Source organism: Brassica napus, chromosome C6 (assembly GCF_020379485.1).
Source record: "Brassica napus cultivar Da-Ae chromosome C6, Da-Ae, whole genome shotgun sequence".
Classification (NCBI taxonomy): Eukaryota; Viridiplantae; Streptophyta; class Magnoliopsida; order Brassicales; family Brassicaceae; genus Brassica; species Brassica napus.
In genome coordinates, this window is record NC_063449.1 from 43813208 (window position 1) to 43833146 (window position 19939).

General features: G+C 37.6%; 2 protein-coding genes across 2 annotated transcripts; both read left to right on the forward strand.

The window, feature by feature from the left end:
- Positions 1–13471: 13471 nt before the first annotated feature.
- On the forward strand, positions 13472–16863 carry LOC106376824 (threonylcarbamoyladenosine tRNA methylthiotransferase-like). The gene is made up of 11 exons (XM_013816954.3): positions 13472–13845; positions 13934–13972; positions 14203–14294; positions 14473–14722; positions 14855–14974; positions 15077–15152; positions 15253–15461; positions 15532–15640; positions 15844–15936; positions 16038–16198; positions 16295–16863. The coding sequence occupies exons 1-11, from the start codon at positions 13651–13653 to the stop codon at positions 16754–16756; spliced, it is 1806 nt and encodes a 601-aa protein (XP_013672408.1). The 5' UTR covers positions 13472–13650; the 3' UTR covers positions 16757–16863.
- Positions 16864–17579: 716 nt separating this feature from the next.
- LOC106374824 (protein NRT1/ PTR FAMILY 5.11-like) lies at positions 17580–19709 on the forward strand. Its single transcript, XM_013814765.3, has 4 exons — positions 17580–17766; positions 17839–18056; positions 18149–18663; positions 18790–19709. The coding sequence occupies exons 1-4, from the start codon at positions 17667–17669 to the stop codon at positions 19547–19549; spliced, it is 1593 nt and encodes a 530-aa protein (XP_013670219.1). The 5' UTR covers positions 17580–17666; the 3' UTR covers positions 19550–19709.
- Positions 19710–19939: the final 230 nt, after the last annotated feature.

Below are 19939 nucleotides of genomic sequence, written 5' to 3' on the forward strand. Positions count from 1 at the left end.
CTGTATGTAGAAGACTTACTGATGAGTCTTCTGGTCAAACGGACGACTTAAATTAAGTCGTCCAGCTTTGTTTGTTAAAAAAAACACTCCAGACGACTTATATATACGTCGTCTACGAGAAACGGGCTAGTTTTGCATTTGACCGAATCGTGTCAGATCTTTGACTATTTCTGGACGACTTATAATTCAGTCGTCTCTGGGAAAGTTAAAATTTCAATATTTTATGAAAACTTGACGACTTACGTGTAAGTCGTCCTAGGTTAGTTTTGTAATTGAAAAATAAAACTTCATAATTTAACTTTAACCAGACGACTTAATATAAAGTCGTCCCTCCAGAAGACTTAATTTAAAGTCGTCCGGGGAAAGCAAAGTCGTCCATAATTTTTCCCAATTTTCTGGTCAAACCTTGCTTATCCCGGATGACCTTAAATTAAGTCGTTTAGCTGGACGACTTTCATCTAAGTCGTCTGGAGAAAGTTAAATTTCAAGTTTTATTTTTCAATTACAAAACTAACCTAGGACGACTTACACGTAAGTCGTCAAGTTTTCATAAAATATTGAAATTTTAACTTTCCCAGAGACGACTGAATTATAAGTCGTCCAGAAATAGTCAAAGATCTGACACGATTCGGTCAAATGCAAAACTAGCCCGTTTCTCGTAGAAGACTTATATATAAGTCGTCTGAAGTTTTTTTTTTAACAAACAAAGCCGGACGACTTAGAATTAAGTCGTCCCTTTTAATTTTCAATTGCAAAAGTGACCTCTTTAGACGACTTACCTTTAAGTCTTCTGGACGACTTAATGCTAAGTCGTCTGCGGCAATGTTTATTGAACTTCTTCATTTTCTCTATGTTTACTAATGTGTTTTATTTTGAATATTTGCATATGATTTTTCAGTTACATGCAGTGTATGGAGAATGGTTGTTGAGAGATTTCCGTTGGGATTTTGTGGTTGATGATCTCAAAGGAGCAAGATTGTTTTTATTGATGGATGGCATTTCTTTGTCAAAGGTGGCAAAATGGACTGTGTGGTTGATTTGGAACATGCAAAGTGTGATTGTGGTGTCTATGGAGTGGAGAAAATACCTTGCTCTCATGCTATAGCTGCTGGAATACATGCTGGTTTGCATATCTCCACACTTGTATGTCCACTGTACTCAAAGAATTATTTGTATGCAGGATACTCAGAGAATATATATCCTATCGTGTCACAACATATTGAGGAACGAGAATGCTTTCCTCCAGAACTAAAGCGTGGTCGGGGGAGACCGAAGAAATCAAGATGGCAATCTTGGTTGGAGCTATCTAGGATGAGAGGACACAAACCCAGGAAGAAACACAGGGCACGGAGATGCTCAAACTGCAAGGAAACTGGCCATACGAAACCACAATGTACACAACCAGTTGACTAGTTGTCCAGACGACCTAAATTTAAGTCGTCCAGTCTTGATTACCCGTCCAGACGACTAAATTTTTAGTCGTCCAGTGTATTTTATTTTTAGACGACCTTCTACTAAGTCGTCCAGTGTATTTTATTTTTAGACGACCTTCTACTATCCCTTCAAGTGTATTTTATTTTTAGACTACCTTCTACTATCCCTTCAAGTCGTCCAAACCTTCTAGACGACTTATTTGTAAGTCGTTCAGTTGGAAAACCTTCCAGACGACTTATAATAAGTCGTCCAAACCTTCTAGACGACTTATTTGTAAGTCGTCCAGTTGGAAAACCTTCCAGACGACTTATTTCTTCCAGACAACTTATATATTTACAAATCTATACAAAGACAAGCTGAAATACAAATACTTCGCTTGTTAAAAAATCATGTTCAAATACAAAGGCAAGTTCAAATACAAACACAAATCTAATCATACATGCCCACGAACTTATCACCATCCACATTTTCTTTCAGATGCTGATCAACAAGCTCCTTCCATATATCCACCGCCATATTATCCCTCATTTTCTTCGCGTTGCACCTAGCAAAGTCTTTAGGGTCAAAGGAGACCCCAAGAGCATGACATTCAACGTACTTTACAGCGTACACGCCACAATCACCATTGTTGGCCGTGGGTACACCTTTCAGCGGTCTCTCATATGTGTATGGCTCCAACCCGTATTTGACCCGTATTTCGTCGGTGGCTGCGCACTCAACAAGCAGATAAGGGACCATCAGGAGAAAAGGCTCCATTATCGCATCCCATGCGTCTGGTACACTAGATGAAGGTATGCTGTCCCAGACGACTATGTGCCTCTTAGGGATCGATATCCAAATAGCAACCCAATGCTTGTCGTCCAAGTTCACTGGCGCATAGATATCATCAATGTCCTCCCCCCACTTCTTGTTTGATTGGCAAAATGAAGGTATTGATCCGTCATAAAAATTCGACGCCCCACCAGGTAGAACTCTTCCTAAACCTTTGTGATCAGGTTCCGATGTTTTGAAGAGCTGATACTGCTCTCTCCAAGACTGGGAAAAGTTGTGATCCAGGAAGCACATTCGCTCGCTCCTGAAAGCTTGTGGGTTCTCCTGATACCTCTGCCTTAGCACATTAATCCAAGCATCTATATGCTGCATATTAAATATAACAAGTTAGAAGTTACCAGACGACTTAAATATAAGTCGTCTACGTGGTCGTCCAAGTAGACGACTTTCCAGACGATTTATCTTTAAGTCGTCTGGAAAGTAGTCTACTTGGACGACTTTGTAGACGACTTAAATCGTGTGCAGAAGACTGACGCAGTCTTCCAGCCATCCTCTGGCTGTCCGGAGGAAGTGGTACCACCTTGTTGGTGATGTACGTGGTTTGTCCTTGGTCTTAGTTAAATAATGACTGCAAACAAAAAAGCAATCAGTTTTGGACGACTAAATCAAGCTATTATGGGTAAAGCAATCACTTACGGATCAGTTTTCAACCAATCAGCGAGTTCCTTCAACTTATCTTTGTTTACTGGCGGAAATGGATTATAGGCTGCCACTTTATCTTTTTTTTTCTCTGCCGTATAAGGAGATCTCACAGTGGGAGCAGGTTTCTTCGCTCGTTTGCTCTTTGCACGCTTGTCCAATACAACCAGGCTCGGTTCTGAAACTGGATCGCTTGGCTCGGTGGAAGCGAGGCTCGGTTGTTGATCGGTGGAAGCGAGGCTCGGTTGGTGATCGGTGGAAGTGACAGCAACAATCTCTTTGGAGGTGACACCATCTGCTTTATCCTCCGGCAAGATCTTATTTACCGAGTTCGCCTCGGTTGCTGTATCCTCCGACAACCATCTCTGTAATAAAAGAGCTTTCTTTTGAGGAGGAGGAGGCTGCTGTTGTTTCTTTTGAGGAGGAGGAGGCTGCTGTTTGGTTTGATGAGGAGGAGGCTGGTTACTAACCACGGTTTCATTGGCATGAGGGGTAGCCTGTTTGTTTCTACCCCCGGTTTCTTTGGCAAGTGGGGTAGGCTGTTTATCTTGAGTGGTAGCCTGATTGGTTAGAGGTGGAGGGGTAGCCTGATTGGTGACACCAACCTTCTTCTCCACAGCTTCCAATCTATCGGACAACTTCCTAAACTCCCTCATGCACTTATTAAACCCTTTTTTCATGCAGTCAGCTATGCCCTTGAACATAATTTCCAACTCCTCTCTGGTCACCCCTCTAGCCTCTTCTCTAGCCTCTTCACTAGCCACTTTAGGAGCCTCTTTACGAGCTTTCTTCCGAGGTCTTGGATTGTCTTCCTCCTCCTCCTCCTCCTCCTCCAACACAACCATCTCTTTGGTCTTCTTCGATGGAGTCACAACCTTAGGTTTTGTATTGACCTTAGTACCAGTGACTTCCCAGCAATCCATGGTCCACTTCCACGGTCTCCGCTCATACATGACTTTAATGATGTTCTCCGCGGGCAGGTCCTCGACCTCAGAGTCCCATTTTGGCCACATTTCACTAATGTCCTTCTCAACAAAGTTGATCACGCGGGTCTGCAGTAAATAGAAGAATCGAGTTAGATATTTGAAAAAAAATACTAAATAGACGACTTAATTATAAGTCGTCTACTAAGTCGTCCAGCTGGAAGACCTTCCAGACGACTTATAATAAGTCGTCTAATAAGTCATCCAGATGGAAGACTTTCCAGACGACTTAATTAAGTCGTCCGATAAGTCGTCCAGCTGGGAAGACTTTCCAGACGACTTATTATAAGTCGTCCGATAAGTCGTCCAGCTGGACGACCTTCCAGACGACTTATAATAAGTCGTCTGCGCAGTCTTTTGGATTGAAGTAAATACCTGACTCAAGATAGCAGCTTTCATTGATCTGCGGCCTCTGCTGCCCTCGTAAGCCAGTATCGGTGGAGACGGACTGTCTGCTCTGGGACCACCAATACTAGCACCCAATTCCGGCATAGCTGTGTACGTCCAGACCTGAAGAACTTGTATAAACCCATCCACGGTGTAACAGCCAGCAATTTCTTTGTTCCACAAAGAGTCCATCAGCACCTTAAACGCGACTCTCCCCCATGGATAATTCTCAAACCGTTCTAAATCCATCACTAGCCTTGCCAGAGTAGATCGTGTAGCGGTTGAAAACTTTCTCCCTTCAATGAATCCAGTGAAGATGGAGAGGTACGCGAGCCGCTTGCGATCTTCCCTGGACCAATCCCCGCATCTCTTCAGTGCTGCTATTATCTGATCAGTAGTTGGCCCAGCTTCCAGATGAACTCCCAGCATCCCCCAGAAAGAAACCATCTCTGGGGTAACGTCACATTTTGGTGTCTCAAGGTCCTCGATGTGCTCACAGTTTAGACCAGTGAGGTTTTCAAACTCTAACAGTGAAAACCTCAAAGGTTCTGGACCAACGAGAGACCACATCTCATACTTCTTCTTAATGTCCAGCTTGAAACTGAGCATGTAGTGAACCAGCCTTGAAGCCCAACCAAATCCCTGCTCCTTGAACTTGATGAAAACTCCCAAACTCGACTCCTTGAGCTCTTCAAATTCGTCATCAGTAAGAGCTTTCCTAAGAGCAGTATGCAACTTGCTGTTATCCGTATGATACGAAATGCTATTGTGGGCTTCTGGCTCTTCCCCTGATGTGTATAACCTACGGGGGAGTTCTGGAATATCCATCCTTTTTGTCTGCAAAATAATCAAAGACAACAATATAAGTCCAGACGACTTAGTAGACGACTTATAATTAAGTCGTCTGGAAAGTCTTCCAAATGGACGACTTATATTTAAGTCATCTACTAAGTCGTCCAGTTGGAAGACTTTCCAGACGACTTAAATTACTTACAAGTCTTCCAGTCGCAGAAGGAGTTGGAGTACTCGTCATTGCGGTTATAGATCTGAAAAAATAAACGTGAAACGGTGAGAATGAGTAAATTGATAGAGACAACGTTTTATGTTCATCTTTTCCTCGAGATTGATGACTTAGCGGCGTTAGGGTTTACAGAGAAACGACGCTAAGGTTTACAGAGAAGAAGCGGCGGCGCTAGGGTTTAGAAGAAGCGGCGGCGCTAGTGTTTAGAGGAAGCGGCGGTGAGAACGTTGGTGACCACGGTGGCGAGGGCGACGGTTTGTTCGGAAATAGTGGAAGCGGCGGCGCTAGGGTTTAGAGGAATCGGCGGCGCTAGGGTTAGAAGAAGCTGCGGCGACAACGGTGAGAATGAAGTGAGATAGATAGCCGACGTTGAGAACGATGGTTTGTTCGGAAATCGTGGGAATTCGAAATCGCCTTTGAGAGAGAACTGTTAGGGTTTCTGAATTTCGCGAAAAATGAAACAAAAAAAATAAAAATCACCTTATATATTGGGTAAATAATCCGGTTAGCTTTAAAAGTACATTGGTAAACTTTATGGTTTGGTCCGGTTTAGACGACTTATTCTGGCTGATAATGTACAACAGACGAAAAAATATTAAGTCGTCCTAGACCCTAAAATGAACCCCTAAACTAAAATGACTAGATTAACTAACTAACCACGTTATAAAATCAAATTATACTTAAATAGTGTTTACTATACACAGAAATGAACACGCATAAGTAATTTTAAAAATTTTCAAAAATGGTTTTAATGCTTTCCAAAATCTAACCCTAAGAACACATATAATACTACAACATATGTTGATGAAACATAAACTTAAGAATATCATGACTCACTACTTTCACTCATCTATGCTGAAAACAATTGAAATTTGTTATATCTTAATTTATACCTCCTAAGACATATGTTAATTACATAATTCCCATTTTTCACTTTTCAAAATATTTTTTACAAAATTTTTAAATTATGTTTAAGACTAACTGTCCAGACGACTTTCAGTTAAGTCGTCTGGACGACTTATTTTCAAGTCGTCTAAACAGACGACTTGCGAGGGGTAGAAACGTAAAATAAATTTCGTTTTCTTGTTTGGTCACAAGGGGATAGTTGTAATTTCAATAGCCTTTTAGGTTACTTTTGCCTTTGACCCAAGTTGGAGTATTGTTTTGGGTTTGACTCCAAGTTTTGAATCACACTTGGCAATTCTCCCTTAAATTTTATATATGTTAAAACAAAATATAACTAGTTCTACTACAAAGAAAAACAAAATATAAATTGTGTATATCGTCCTCCATATAGAAGCTCTAACCATGAACATGTAATGTCGTCTGACAACATTTTGTATCAACACTTTCTTTTTCCTAATCAACACATACTTTTAAGAATTTTCATAATAAATCAAATTATACTATCATCGCGGTTCGCGGTTGGTTTTGGTTTCTTTCTCTCTGTTGGGTGTATACTCGTGGTTCATAGCAATACTATATATATGTTATGTTGTTCAAAAAAAAAGCAATACTATATATATATATATATATATATATATATATATAAACCAAAATCTACTTTCTATGGATTTATATATATATATATATACAAATTCTAATATCTAATTTAATAGATAATAATCATACTAAGTTTTATATGTTTCATCATCAATAAGTAGACCTGGCTTCCCAAAACAGGATAACGTTGTCTTAAGCTCCGGTTGACGCTACTGTTTCTACTTGGATCCCCAAGATCAAGATTATCACGACCACGGCCACGGCCTCCAGCACGACCACGGACACAATTATTTTCTGAATATACGCTAGATATAGGATTACCATGATCCTCATCCGAGATATATATAGCTTCTGATTCATAAACATTCTCTACAACAGAAAAATATTACTGTTATAATTAGATCGTATGTATATAGACAATTAAAATTTTGAAAATATAACATTAGTTACAAATAAATTATATGATTATGCTTTAAAGATATTCATGTAACGTACATAAATTACTCATCAATATATATAAAAGTTCAAAACCACAGTTTAATATGCATGTGACCACCACAATATATAATGTATACTAAAGAAATATTATGTAAGCATAGATGAAAAGTGCACAAATGTGCAATACTTCGATAATTACCCTGTTATTTCGGTGGAGAATTACTGGATATTGGGAGAGAGCAGGAAGAGCAAGAACCTGTTCGTTAAAACCAAAAAAAAAAGATTACTACATATCAATTTATTTAGATTAATAATCAGAAACACATATAGAATTACTTAGTTTAGAATTATATACTGACGTACGTGGTATATTAACGAATTTGTTTATTGTTGCATAAATGCATGATACTGTTTACTTTTCTCGTTAACAATATCTGAGACCAAGTGGTTCTAAACTGTAGTTGGCAGGCTAATGATCATATCTTTCTATGTTATCATATCTATGTTTGAAGTACGAATCTGCATAGATTTCTAGCCTAGTACTTAAACAAAATCGAAACGTGAGAATAATATTCAATCTCCTATATATGCATGGGTTAGGAAATTTCATTTCAATGTTGCACAGTGTTATTAATCCCAGAAAAACTAGATCCAAACATGACATCAGTTTTTTTTTTTTTTTTTTGCTAATTCAGTTAAATTTGGTGCGAAAAGTATATATTATTACTAACTGAGTTTGAATTAACGAACAACCAATATCAAAATTATAATTTTGGGATAGTATATTCAATTCACTTACACATTTGAATATGTGATTTTTTGTTAATCTCTTAAATATGTGAGTAACTATTTCAATCCTAGTAAAACTAAAAGAAAATCTTATATCTTCATACAAGATTAAAATTGTTTAGAAATATATTAACTTTTTTTTAACACAACTTTAATCTACTAATAATAGCAATCCCAATTAATTCAAAAAGTTGTGAATTCCACTTATGTTGAAAGGTTGTGTCTTTTCAACAACTAAAAGTTGTGCCTTTTTATTTAAAAATATCTATTTATATTGAAAGAATGTGACCATTTATATTGAAAAGTTGTGACTCTTTATATAAGTATTATTACAAAAAGACACAACTTTTTAATTCAAAAGATGTGACTCTTCAAACAAATTTTTGAAAATCTATAAATAGTCCAATGTATATGCCTTCTAAAGGCATAATTTTCACTAATCAAGTAAAATGGTGAAGAAAAAAAAATTAATAATAGCAAACCCAAACAATGTTGAAAAGTTGTATGTTTTATAAGAATTTTATTTCTTGTTAAAAGTTGTGTCTTTTCATTATATATTAAGATATGTCCTTTCATTATTTGTTTCAAGAGTTGTGTTTTAGTCAGTATTTAAATTAAAAAGATGTAATTATTTAAATGAAACTATTCATATATGTATCATTTCAAAATAACTACCTTTAAATTGAAAAGTTGTGACTATTCATACAAGTATCATTTTAAAATAACCACATTTAAACTGGAAAAAATGTGACTATACATCTATATGAAAGTTGCATTTCTTAATTTTTTATATGAAAAGTTGTATTTATTAGTATTGAGATGAAAAATTATGTCTTTTTGTTTTTATTTTGCTCATATCTATTTATTAATATTTCATAAATATTTGCAATTGTTTCATTTCAAAAAATCAGTGTATTGGTTTATATGAAAATTTGAATCTCTTAAGTTTCATACATAAAAGTTGCATCTCTTAAATGACCGAAAGATGTGAAATTAATATTGACTGAAAGGGTGGAAACCGATCTTGACCATGACCAAAAGGGTGCAAATTGGTTCTGACCGAAAGGGTGCAAATGATCGTGACCAAAAGGTTGCGATTGGATCGTGACCGAAAGGTTGCGATTGGATCGTGACCGAAAGGTTGCGATTGGATCGTGACCGAAAGGTTGCGATTGGATCGTGACCAAAGGGTGCAAATGGTCGTGACCGAAATATTGCAAATGAGCTGTGACAAAAAAGTGCAAATGTGTCGTGACTCGTAACCGAAGAGTGCAAACGAGTCGTATCCAAAAGAGTGCCAATGAATCATGGCCGAAGAGGTAAGAATGGATCGTGACTGAAAAAGTGCGAACGAGACATCACTGAGAGAATGTTAAAGATCAACTATGGTGCTAGTGATATATGAGCATGACCTTTTCTCGACAACATAAAAAGTTATTCAAATTAGAATATATCATTTTCTTAATATTTCTTAGATTTTGCATGTTTTTACCCATCCGGAAACTTTTTTGTCTTATGGTCAACCATGGTGCTGGTGATATTAGAGTATGACATTTTCTCGACAACATAAAAATGCTATCCAAACTAGAATATATCATTTTCTTAATATTTCTTAGATTTTGCATGTTTTATCCATCCGGAAACTTTTTTGTCTTATGAATCTCAATTTCAATTTACACCCTTTCGTTCACGTCATTTACTCTTTTTCAGTCATGACACATTCATACCTTCGGTCAAGGAACATTCGTCCACCCCTTGGAACAAGTTCATACCTCTTGAATCACATCATGTTTGCATCCCTTAGTTTATAACGTGTTCGTACCTCTTAGGTTATGAATCGTTCGTACTTTTTCGTTGACGACCCAACAGTCTAACGTAAACTATACATTTTTTATTTAAAAAGATTTTTATGTTTAGCAAGAGATTTTATTTATTTATTATAAATTGATATAACTTAAAATTTTAGAGTAACTTACCTAAAATAATAAAAAATATATAATTTTATTAGTATTGATGTATTTGTATTTTAGTTGTAATTTTAAATTATAGAATATACATTTTTAATATTATCTACAAGTAAATATAAACACATATGTTCTACGTTTTGACATGATAATTTTTGAAATTAAAATTATTTATTTATATAATATATAAATTATAATATGATATATTTATTTATAAAAATGAGTTCCCACGCGATATCGCGTGGGTTCCTTACCTAGTTAACTTCAATAACAACAAGAGTAAGGTGAGGGTCATAAACGCCTCAACCATGCATAAAGCTTTTTTTGCTAAGGAATCAACAACAAGACTTTGGTTCCTAGGAATCCAAGAGAAAAAAATAAAAAAATGATGGGGAGGAGCTCAGCTTGAGTATATCCGAGAGGATACCGTGTAGTTCAGTTATAGGTTCTCTCTGGTTTATAGCTTTGATCATCTGAGAAGAGTCAGACTCTAGGTAGATGGAATATAGCCCTTGGTTTCTGCAGTACACTAGCGCTTCTCTGATTGCAAGTCCCTCCGCCATTAAAGGGGATGATATGCCACATAGTCTTCTTCTGTTGGACCTCAGCTGTTAGGGTCTGCATTGAGCATTTGAGTCCTGCCTTCTTGTCCTCCTTACGCCAGGCTGTATCCGATCTGACGATGACCGAAGCTGAGTGATGAACCGCAGTTATCGAAGGAGGTAGAGGAGAAGAGGCCTTCTCTACTTTATGCATTTGGTCCCATTCCTTAGCTGCTTTGATAGCTGTAGCAAGAATATACGCAGGTGAAGCAGAGCACCCGTTGAAGACAAATTTGTTGCGTTCCTTCCATAGAGTCCATAGAATCCATGGGAAAAGTTGGCTGGATACTACACCTGTTGGGGGCAGACAAGGATTTGCGCAAAGGGTAGTCTATCTATCTTCTAATATACTATTCCTCTAGGATCAAAATCCATAGCAAAGGTGGCGTCGCGCCAGACCTGTTGAGCAAAAGGGCAATGAAATAACAGATGAATAATATATTCAGAAGCTCCACAACGTTTACAGCGAGGATAAACGTCAATATGGCACTTGACAAGGCATGTGCCTACGGGTAAGGCTCTCTTTAGCGTTTTCCAAGCAAACATATTAATCTTAGATGCCACTTTGAGATTCCAAACATTTCTTGTACCAGAGATTGTTTGAACCAACCCATGTTTCACCGTCATTTTCTTTTAAAGATATGGCAAAGTAGCAACCCGATTTTGTGGACTACTTCATTTGGTTCCCAGCCAGACTAGCCTATCTGAAGCGTTTTAGATACTTGGCTTGATAGCCATGATATCCTCTTCACATCGAGGTAGGATCAGCCTTATTCTCTCTTTATCCCAATCCCCTTCCATGCTAGTTCTTAGGTCTGAGACAGTAAGAGCCGCAAAAGCTTCCGGTGCTGGTCCGTAAGGGCGTTTCTGCATAGAATGATCAAGCCAGGGATCATACCAGATGTTAATATCCTTTCCGCTTCCTACAATCGAGCCCAAGTTTCTGACTAGTAAATTTCGACCAACTAGGACACTTCTCCAACCTTGAGAAGCATACGAGCTAGCTTTGCAGGTGAGAATCTCTCCATCTGGTTAATATTTTCCCCTCAGCGTTTGACGTAAGAAGGAGTTTGGGTTTTCAAAAATTCTCAAACTTAAGCTTAGCAAGCAATACTTCATTATAGCGCTAGAAATCATGAAATTCTAAACCGCTGAAGGCCTTTGGTTTAGATAGGAAGGTCTAAAATATAAAATATTCACCATAGAAGTTTTAAATATAATAATATAAATTGTATCATTTTTGTAATTTTAAATGATAGAATAGATTACTTACCCGCATAAACAACATAAATATGTTATTCAAATTTCGCGCGTAAACTAGTTGACTATTAAATTTAATTTTCTAAAAGATTGTTAAACCAAAATCTATATATACTTTTCATTCAATCAATTTGATCTTCAATCAATCAATCACATTTGGTGCTAATTAGACCAGACATATAGTAAGTTCAATAACAACGCAAGTAGAAAATGAAACAAAATCTTGATGTCTAGAAATCGAATGATTATTTATATTGTGTATCATCAGCAAACGGTAGATTTATAATCTACACATGTTACAACCAATTGCAAATCATATTACTTCATAGAAAGCAAGAGTGGGTTCTCCACGAATCAACAGAAGCACATCAAAAAATTAAACATAAGAAATGGAAGAGTCGATCGACTGTAAGATTTTGTGTATTACACAGTGTTTGGGACCTACCACAGATCTTCGTCCAGACATGTCTGAGACTTTTACGTCCTTCTCCCTTTCTTTATCCTTCAATGTTAAGTCAGATTCTGATTAATAATTTAACACGTTCATAATTTATAGATAACAAACACAACTCTAAAAAACTTTTTTTTTTCTCAAAGACAATAAAAATGATAGTTGTAAATAAATGATACTTCAGGGGCAAAACATACAATTATAGTTTTGTTTTTATCTCACTCAGTGCATTTTATCCTTTAATTTTGTTAACAAAAGAAAAAGAAAAGCAGTAAATTCAGAATCCACGTAATTAGAAAATAAAATTAAAATCATGGAGATATACATTGTGAACAGTTCTTATTTTGATGGTTATTTTTCCAAAAGTTTTTGTCCAATTAATTAAAGCAAACTCATAATTAGTTTTAGATTTTTTTAAAAATATTATATGTTGTTTCCTCCCGAAAATAATACAGCTGTCTCTTTAAATCTATTCTCTAAGTAAATACATTTTTTATAAGAAGTATATACATTTTTAATGAAATTTAAATGGTTGTTATACTAATATTTCCAAGTTGTACATAAAACTCAATCAGTCTAGTGAGAAGAAGAAATGTAAATGGTGGATGAATCCAACCATGTAGATTTATTGTTATTTGGTTGATAATAAGCAATGATAAATATAAATTACTGAACTAATTTCCTAAATTATAACTTCTGTAAAACAATAATATTGCTGATAAATAAACTTTATATGATTTTTACTCCATTATTTTCTATTTATTTCATATATATAGTATTAATGAGTTAATTGTAAAAAAGACATATGAAAATATTATAGGTATAATTGTCATATTAATTAAATTAAAACACTGACCAAAAAATGAAAACACAAAAGCTTATAATATCTGCAATGCTAGATATACTCAGACCGGAGTTACCCATTGAAATGATAAAATCCTAGTCACCATATTGTTTGTAAGGCTAATAGAAATAGAAAAAGTTATTTCCAAAATTTTTTTTTCCGTTAGTGTTGTTGACCAACCAATAAAAATAAAAATACCATAAGAGAATATGTATTTACACCACAATTTATTTTCACAAAAAAAAACAATTTTCCTTTTAAAATAAAAAAAATTCAAAAATCTTTAAATTTCAAATTATAGAAAAAAATCTACGACTTCTGGGTTGAATATGACTATGAGTTAAAAGCTGAATCAGATATTAGCCCATTAAAGATCTTAATCGTGAATGGATCTGGATCCGACCCGGGCCCATGAGACCCAACCCAACCGCGAGAAAAACCTCACACTCCAATCTCGCTTCGTCTCATCGTTAACGCGCCGCCGTGGAGAAGAGAGAAGACATAATGGAGGATATCGAGGATATGTTCGCCGGAGGAGCTGGCGGTGCACCGCCGGGGTTCCGATTACCGTTTAATGCCGTTGGAGTTAATCCGAAGAGGAATACGAGCAAGCGCAGCATCTCGAAGCAGAAGGATGAAGTTACTGATTCGAATCGCGATTCGCTTGCTCCGCCATCGATGAAGATCCCAGGAACTCAGGTCCGTTCTTCTCCTCCACTCTCTCTCGATCTCAGTTTTATCATTTTTTTGCTTCGATTTCAGCTTACATTTACTCTGATGGTTGCAGACGATTTACATCAAGACGTTTGGTTGTTCACATAATCAGGCAAGTTCAGCAAATCGTCAGTATTGGATTGTAATTTGTGGTTTCTTGATTGCCTCATCAGAATACTGTAGTGATTGAGCTCATGGTATGATTTTAGCTAAGTTTCATGAAGTGATTGAGCTCATGATATGATTTAGCTAAAATTTGGATGTTTCTTACGCTGGTGATTGATCTCATCATATGTGTTTTAGCTAAGTTTCTTGAAATGATTGTTTCGGTTTGTTCTTCAGAGTGATAGTGAGTATATGGCTGGGCAGCTTACTGCATTTGGCTACGGGTTAACAGAAGTCCCAGAGGATGCTGATCTGTGGCTCATTAACACGTAAGCTTTTCAGTTCTCAGAGTTCCCTGTAGAGATAGTTATGAGTAGTGTGAAATGTTCCTGTAGTTCACTTGGTCACGGTTTGATTTTGTAACTTCACAGTTGAAACTGCATCATTTTGTTCAATATAGCTTGAATTTGTGTTTGCAATGTATCTTAATATGCGTGATTGTTGCAGTTGTACTGTGAAGTCCCCGAGCCAGTCTGCGATGTCTACTCTGATAACGAGGGGTAGAAGTGGGAAAAAGCCTCTTGTGATAGCCGGATGTGTTCCTCAGGGAAGCCGTGACCTTAAAGAACTCGAAGGCGTTAGTGTAGTTGGAGTCCAACAGATTGATCGTGTTGTTGAGATTGTCGAAGAAACTCTCAAAGGTCATGAAGTGAGGCTGCTGAATCGCAAGACTTTGCCTGCGCTTGATCTCCCAAAGGTGTGTATAAAGTTTTTGGTCTTTGATACTATATATGTGTTTGATTTTTTTATGACTGCTTAACACACAATTACTTTTTCAACTTCAGTGGGTTTCTTTTAGTTTGGCTTAACAAGTCATTTTCCATTGCAGGTGAGGAGGAACAATTTTATCGAGATTCTCCCCATTAACGTTGGCTGTTTGGGTGCCTGTACTTACTGTAAGACCAAGCATGCCCGTGGTCACTTAGGAAGCTACACAGTCGAGAGCCTTGTAAGCAGATTCAGCTTCACAGAAACTAAAATTGATTTGCATCCAGCTTTTTCCCCTTTCCTGTTTTCTCCCGGAATGATTTCCTGAGATTCTACGTCGTAGGTGGAGCGGGTGAGAACTGTAATATCTGAAGGAGTCAAGGAAATTTGGTTGAGCAGCGAGGACACTGGAGCATATGGTAGTTTCTTAATCTAGTTTTTTATTTTCTATCTCATTGCGCTGATATGTTTTTGTTATCTGAGACATAATTGGTATTTAATGTCTCGCAAATGTTACAGGTCGTGACATAGGAGTTAATCTTCCAATTCTGCTTAATGCCATTGTCAAGGAGCTTCCTTCCGATCAAAGCACAATGCTAAGGATTGGGATGACTAATCCTCCCTTTATCCTCGAGCATTTGAAAGAAATAGCAGCTGTTCTACGTCACCCATGCGTCTACACTTTTCTTCATGTCCCTGTGCAATCTGGCAGTGATGCTGTGCTGACGGTGAGTTCACAGTTGTGTAGGACTGTCAAAATCCTGCTCTAGTCTCACCTGACGATTTCTCTTGTTGCAGGCCATGAACAGGGAATATACATCGGGTGAGTTCAGGACCGTGGTAGACACCTTAACAGAACTTGTGCCGGGGATGCAAATTGCTACTGACATAATATGCGGATTCCCTGGTTAGTGCCTGGATAAACCTGAAACTCTGAGTTTTGCTAATATCATTTTCACTCTACTGAATTTTGTTCATTGTTAGCTGCTGAGGCCTGAGAATAAAAAATATCACACCGCCATACATAAACGCACTGATAGTTGAAGCATGTTGGTTGTACATATAGTTCGCCTGAGTTTAAGATTCATTTCTCACTTTTACGATTTTCAGGGGAAACCGATGAAGACTTTTCTCAAACTGTTGGGCTTATCAAGGATTATAAGTTTGCTCAAGTTCATATATCTCAGTTTTACCCCAGACCAGGTAAGCTCTATGATTTGGTTAGCATGTAAATAATCAGGTATTTGGGAAGTGTTTTGATCGGTTCTAAAAAATCTTTCTCGGATGTGCTATTTATGGTATAGGGACCCCAGCGGCAAAGATGAAGAAGGTACAAAGTAAGATAGTAAAGCAACGAAGCCGTGAGCTAACTTGTGTCTTTGAGGCTTTTGCACCTTACACCGGAATGGAGGGCAAAGAAGAGAGAATATGGATAACCGAAATAGCTACCGACGGTGTCCACTTGGTAAAGTCCTCTCCTGAGACATGTACATTTTGTTTGATTGATTGTCAATACTGTTTCATTTGAAACTTCATACGTATTGACAATGAGAATTTGTAGGTTGGGCACACCAAAGGATACATTCAGGTCTTAGTTAGTGGACCAGAAAGTATGCTTGGGACTTCAGCGATAGCGAGGATAACATCAGTAGGGAGATGGTCAGTGTTCGGGGAGGTGATTGAGACACTAGCCTCTACAAATGTAGTAACACAAGTCCGAGAGGAGACAAAGCCGGCATGTACCTCTGATGTCAGTACTTGTGAGGCTTGCGCATGCTCTGCTGAGAACTGTTGTGGAGAAGGGAAATCAGGAGAGGCCTGTAACATTTCTGGAGATATCACAGGACAGGATCACAAAACAGGAGAAAAGTCAATGACAAAAGAGGAAGAGAAGCAAGAAGTGGTATCGCATTGGGGTTTGGTTGACAAGGCACTTGTGTGTGGAGTGTTCGTAAGCTCGCTCACAATTCTTGTTTTGATTATTAGCATCGCATCTAGAGTTTTGCTGCGTCAATGTCAATGAATCTATGAGATTCATGATTGTAGAAGAACCAAGTTTTTGACGTTTTGTTTGCTTTGACTAATATCCCCGTTATGCATTTCTAATTTTCAATGAATCCTTATTTCTGATTTTGTTAATTCGATTTAAGAATGTTTTTCCACAAATGATTTATATAGTCCATGATTTAATATCAGGCCTCAGTCTTAAATGTACCCAAACAAGGCCGTTATGTGGTAATAAGACAGCCAGTTCAAGTGACAAACTATATGAACCTTTTGTCTTCTTTCTTTATGATTGAGGCTAATAAGACATTTGTAGAACCACGCGCCACCAAGGTATATTAACACTGACCTATCCAGTATTTAACTATTTATCAAGTAAAAGTAGTGTACAATGTATAAATAATCTTGGCCTGATATATATAGTAATGAATTCTTATTGGTAGATGTTGAGAGATTTTAATTTTATGTTATATATTGTTGTGTATAGGCGATGTTTGAGCGCATGAAAGCAGAAAAGGAAGAAGGAAGAGGAGGTGGAGAGAGGACGAGTGAGCAAGATCTGAGGAAGAAACTGGAAAAGCTTAGCAAGCTCAACACATACTCATCTTGGTTAAATATACTGACGCTCATGTCTCTAACCTGGCACTTTGTTTATCTCGGCCAGCGACTCGGCACTTTGGTTAAAATCGAATAACATTGATACTCCAACAACTGTCTACTATTTTATCAGTAAAAACTAATATTTAAAATCAATAAAACAAAGGACATCTGCAATAATACAATTAAATATTAGAAAGTTGCAGGCGTATCAAAGTTATTCGATTTCATTTATATGTTAATGTGCATTCTCATAAGGCTTTAATTTGGCACCTAGCTTGACGTATACAAAAAAAAAAACAATAGCACAAGAACCAGTAAAGTAAAAGCCAATGGCGTTAGCCGGAGATGAGCTCGGAAATACTCTTTTTCCGGGAAAGCCAGCCGTGAGATGCTCCCCTGGAGGATGGAAGTCGGCGAGGCTCATCATCTGTAAGTAATATCTCACCAACAAAGTTTCTTTAATACTCTCTCTCATGAGATGTTTATTGGTGTGTTTTGTAGTTGTAGAAATGGCGGAGCAGTTCGCCTTTTACGGGATATCTTCGAACCTCATAACGTACCTGACAGGACCATTGGGAGAGTCAACGGCTGCAGCTGCGGTAAAGATCAACACCTGGAGTGGAACGGTGTCGTTTCTGCCACTTCTCTGGGGCTTCGTGGCTGACTCGTTTCTCGGACGTTTCCGTACCATCATCATTGCATCTTTACTATATATCTTGGTATGTAAGAATCTTTTATCCTATCTCTTCTTCTATTGTTTGTTATTGTTTCTTACAAGATGAAGTTGCATTGGTGTAATGAAATAAAATAGGGACTTGGGTTGCTGTCTTTTTCAGCTATGGTTCCTTCTCCGCCACAAGATTCGAATCAACTCCAAGTGACTCTCTTCTTCGTCTCTCTGTATCTAATAGCCTTAGGTGAAGGAGGTTACACCCCTTGTCTTAAGGTATTTGGAGCTGATCAGTTCGTTGGAAATGACCTAGAAAAGTCGAAAGCCAAGAGTTCTTTCTTTAACTGGTTGGTGTTTGGAAGCTGTGTTAGCATATTGTCGACTCGTTTGGTCTCTAACTACATCCAAGAGAATTTAAGTTGGTCCTTGGGGTTTGGTATTCCAGGTGCTTCCATGCTACTTGCTCTGGTTCTTTTCCTCCTTGGGACAAAGACTTACCGCTTTACTACTGAAAGAGGAGGAAATAAAAACCCTTTTGCTAGAATCATTCACGTTTACATGGAAGCCATAAAGAACAGAAGACAACCAGATTTAGATTTAGCTAACCCGAACGAAACCCTTCTTCTCCTAGCTCACCAAGGTTCCAAGCAATTCAGGTAAATATAGTTAACATATATTCTATTTTTTCTTCTAGAATCTTGGAGGTCACGTTTGTTCTTATAATATATTGGTTCTTGTTGGGGATAAATATACAATTGGTTTTGAATTTATTTTTTTGGCAGATTCCTTGACAGAGCAGCGATTTCATGTGATTTGGCAGAAATTGAAAAAGCAAAAGCAGTGCTTAAGCTTGTTCCCATCTGGATGAGTTGCTTGGTTTATGCTGTTGTATGTTCACAACCCTATACTTTCTTCACAAAGCAGGGATCCATAATGAACAGGTCAGTCTCACCAGGATTTTTAGTGCCTGCTGCAACGCTCCAATGCGTCACAAGCATAATAATGGTCGCTTTCATCCCAATCTACGACCGTCTACTCGTCCCAATCGCAAGATCTCTTACTCAAAACCATTTAGGAATCACAATGCTTCAGAGGATTGGCACAGGCATCTTTCTCTCCATTCTTGCTATGGTGGTTGCCGCTTTGGTCGAGACCAAAAGGCTCCAAACCGCTCAAGATGATGTCAAGATGAGTGTGTGGTGGTTGGCTCCACAGTATGCTATATACGGTATATCGTACGTGTTCACATTGATTGGTTTGCATGAGTTCTCCTACGACCAAGTCCCTAGTGAGCTTAGGAGCATTGGTATGGCTCTGAATGCAAGCATATACGGGGTCGGCCATTTCCTAAGCAGCTTCATGATATCAGTCATCGACAAAGTTACAAGGCAATCTTGTCAAACGAGCTGGTTCGACAACGACCTGAACAAGGCTCATTTAGATTACTTCTACTGGCTACTCGCTTTTGTCAGCTCTATTTGTTTTGCCTCATACTTGTGGTTCGCCAAGTCCTATGTCTACAATAGGCCAACCACATTCTAAAAAACATTGTGTGTTGGTCTTCTTAACTTAATTGGCCTTTTTTGCATTTCTGATATGCGCTTCATATCAAACAACTTGGCATTCGCATACTAACTACAGTACTAAATAAAAAAAATTAGGATTTTCTGGATCACGGAATCATGATTTTTCATATATTCTTATAGGGCAAAAGCATTGATAATAACGTCAAATAGCATTTGATAAGTGTTACAAAAAAAGCATTGTAGCCAAAACACTGAAGTTATATAATCAAAGTGATGTACCTAGCAAAAGAGTTTTCGACCCACTCTTTTATAGGCGAGGCGACACGATTGGAAGATTTTCTCCCTTAAAGCATTTCCAACCAAAATTTTTATTTTATAGTAAGCAAAACCTCAAAATAAAGATTTG

What these genes read in the sequence shown, in the direction of transcription:
- LOC106376824 (XM_013816954.3), top strand. Translation starts at nt 13,651, where the DNA reads ATGGAGGATATCGAGGATATGTTCGCCGGAGGAGCTGGCGGTGCACCG. An exon ending in GCTACACAGTCGAGAGCCTT is followed by an intron (nt 14,975 to 15,076) that starts GTAAGCAGATTC and finishes TCTACGTCGTAG; the next exon opens with GTGGAGCGGGTGAGAACTGT. An exon ending in TCAGTTTTACCCCAGACCAG is followed by an intron (nt 15,937 to 16,037) that starts GTAAGCTCTATG and finishes TTTATGGTATAG; the next exon opens with GGACCCCAGCGGCAAAGATG.
- LOC106374824 (XM_013814765.3), top strand. Translation starts at nt 17,667, where the DNA reads ATGGCGTTAGCCGGAGATGAGCTCGGAAATACTCTTTTTCCGGGAAAG. An exon ending in GTCGGCGAGGCTCATCATCT is followed by an intron (nt 17,767 to 17,838) that starts GTAAGTAATATC and finishes TGTGTTTTGTAG; the next exon opens with TTGTAGAAATGGCGGAGCAG. An exon ending in CATCTTTACTATATATCTTG is followed by an intron (nt 18,057 to 18,148) that starts GTATGTAAGAAT and finishes GAAATAAAATAG; the next exon opens with GGACTTGGGTTGCTGTCTTT.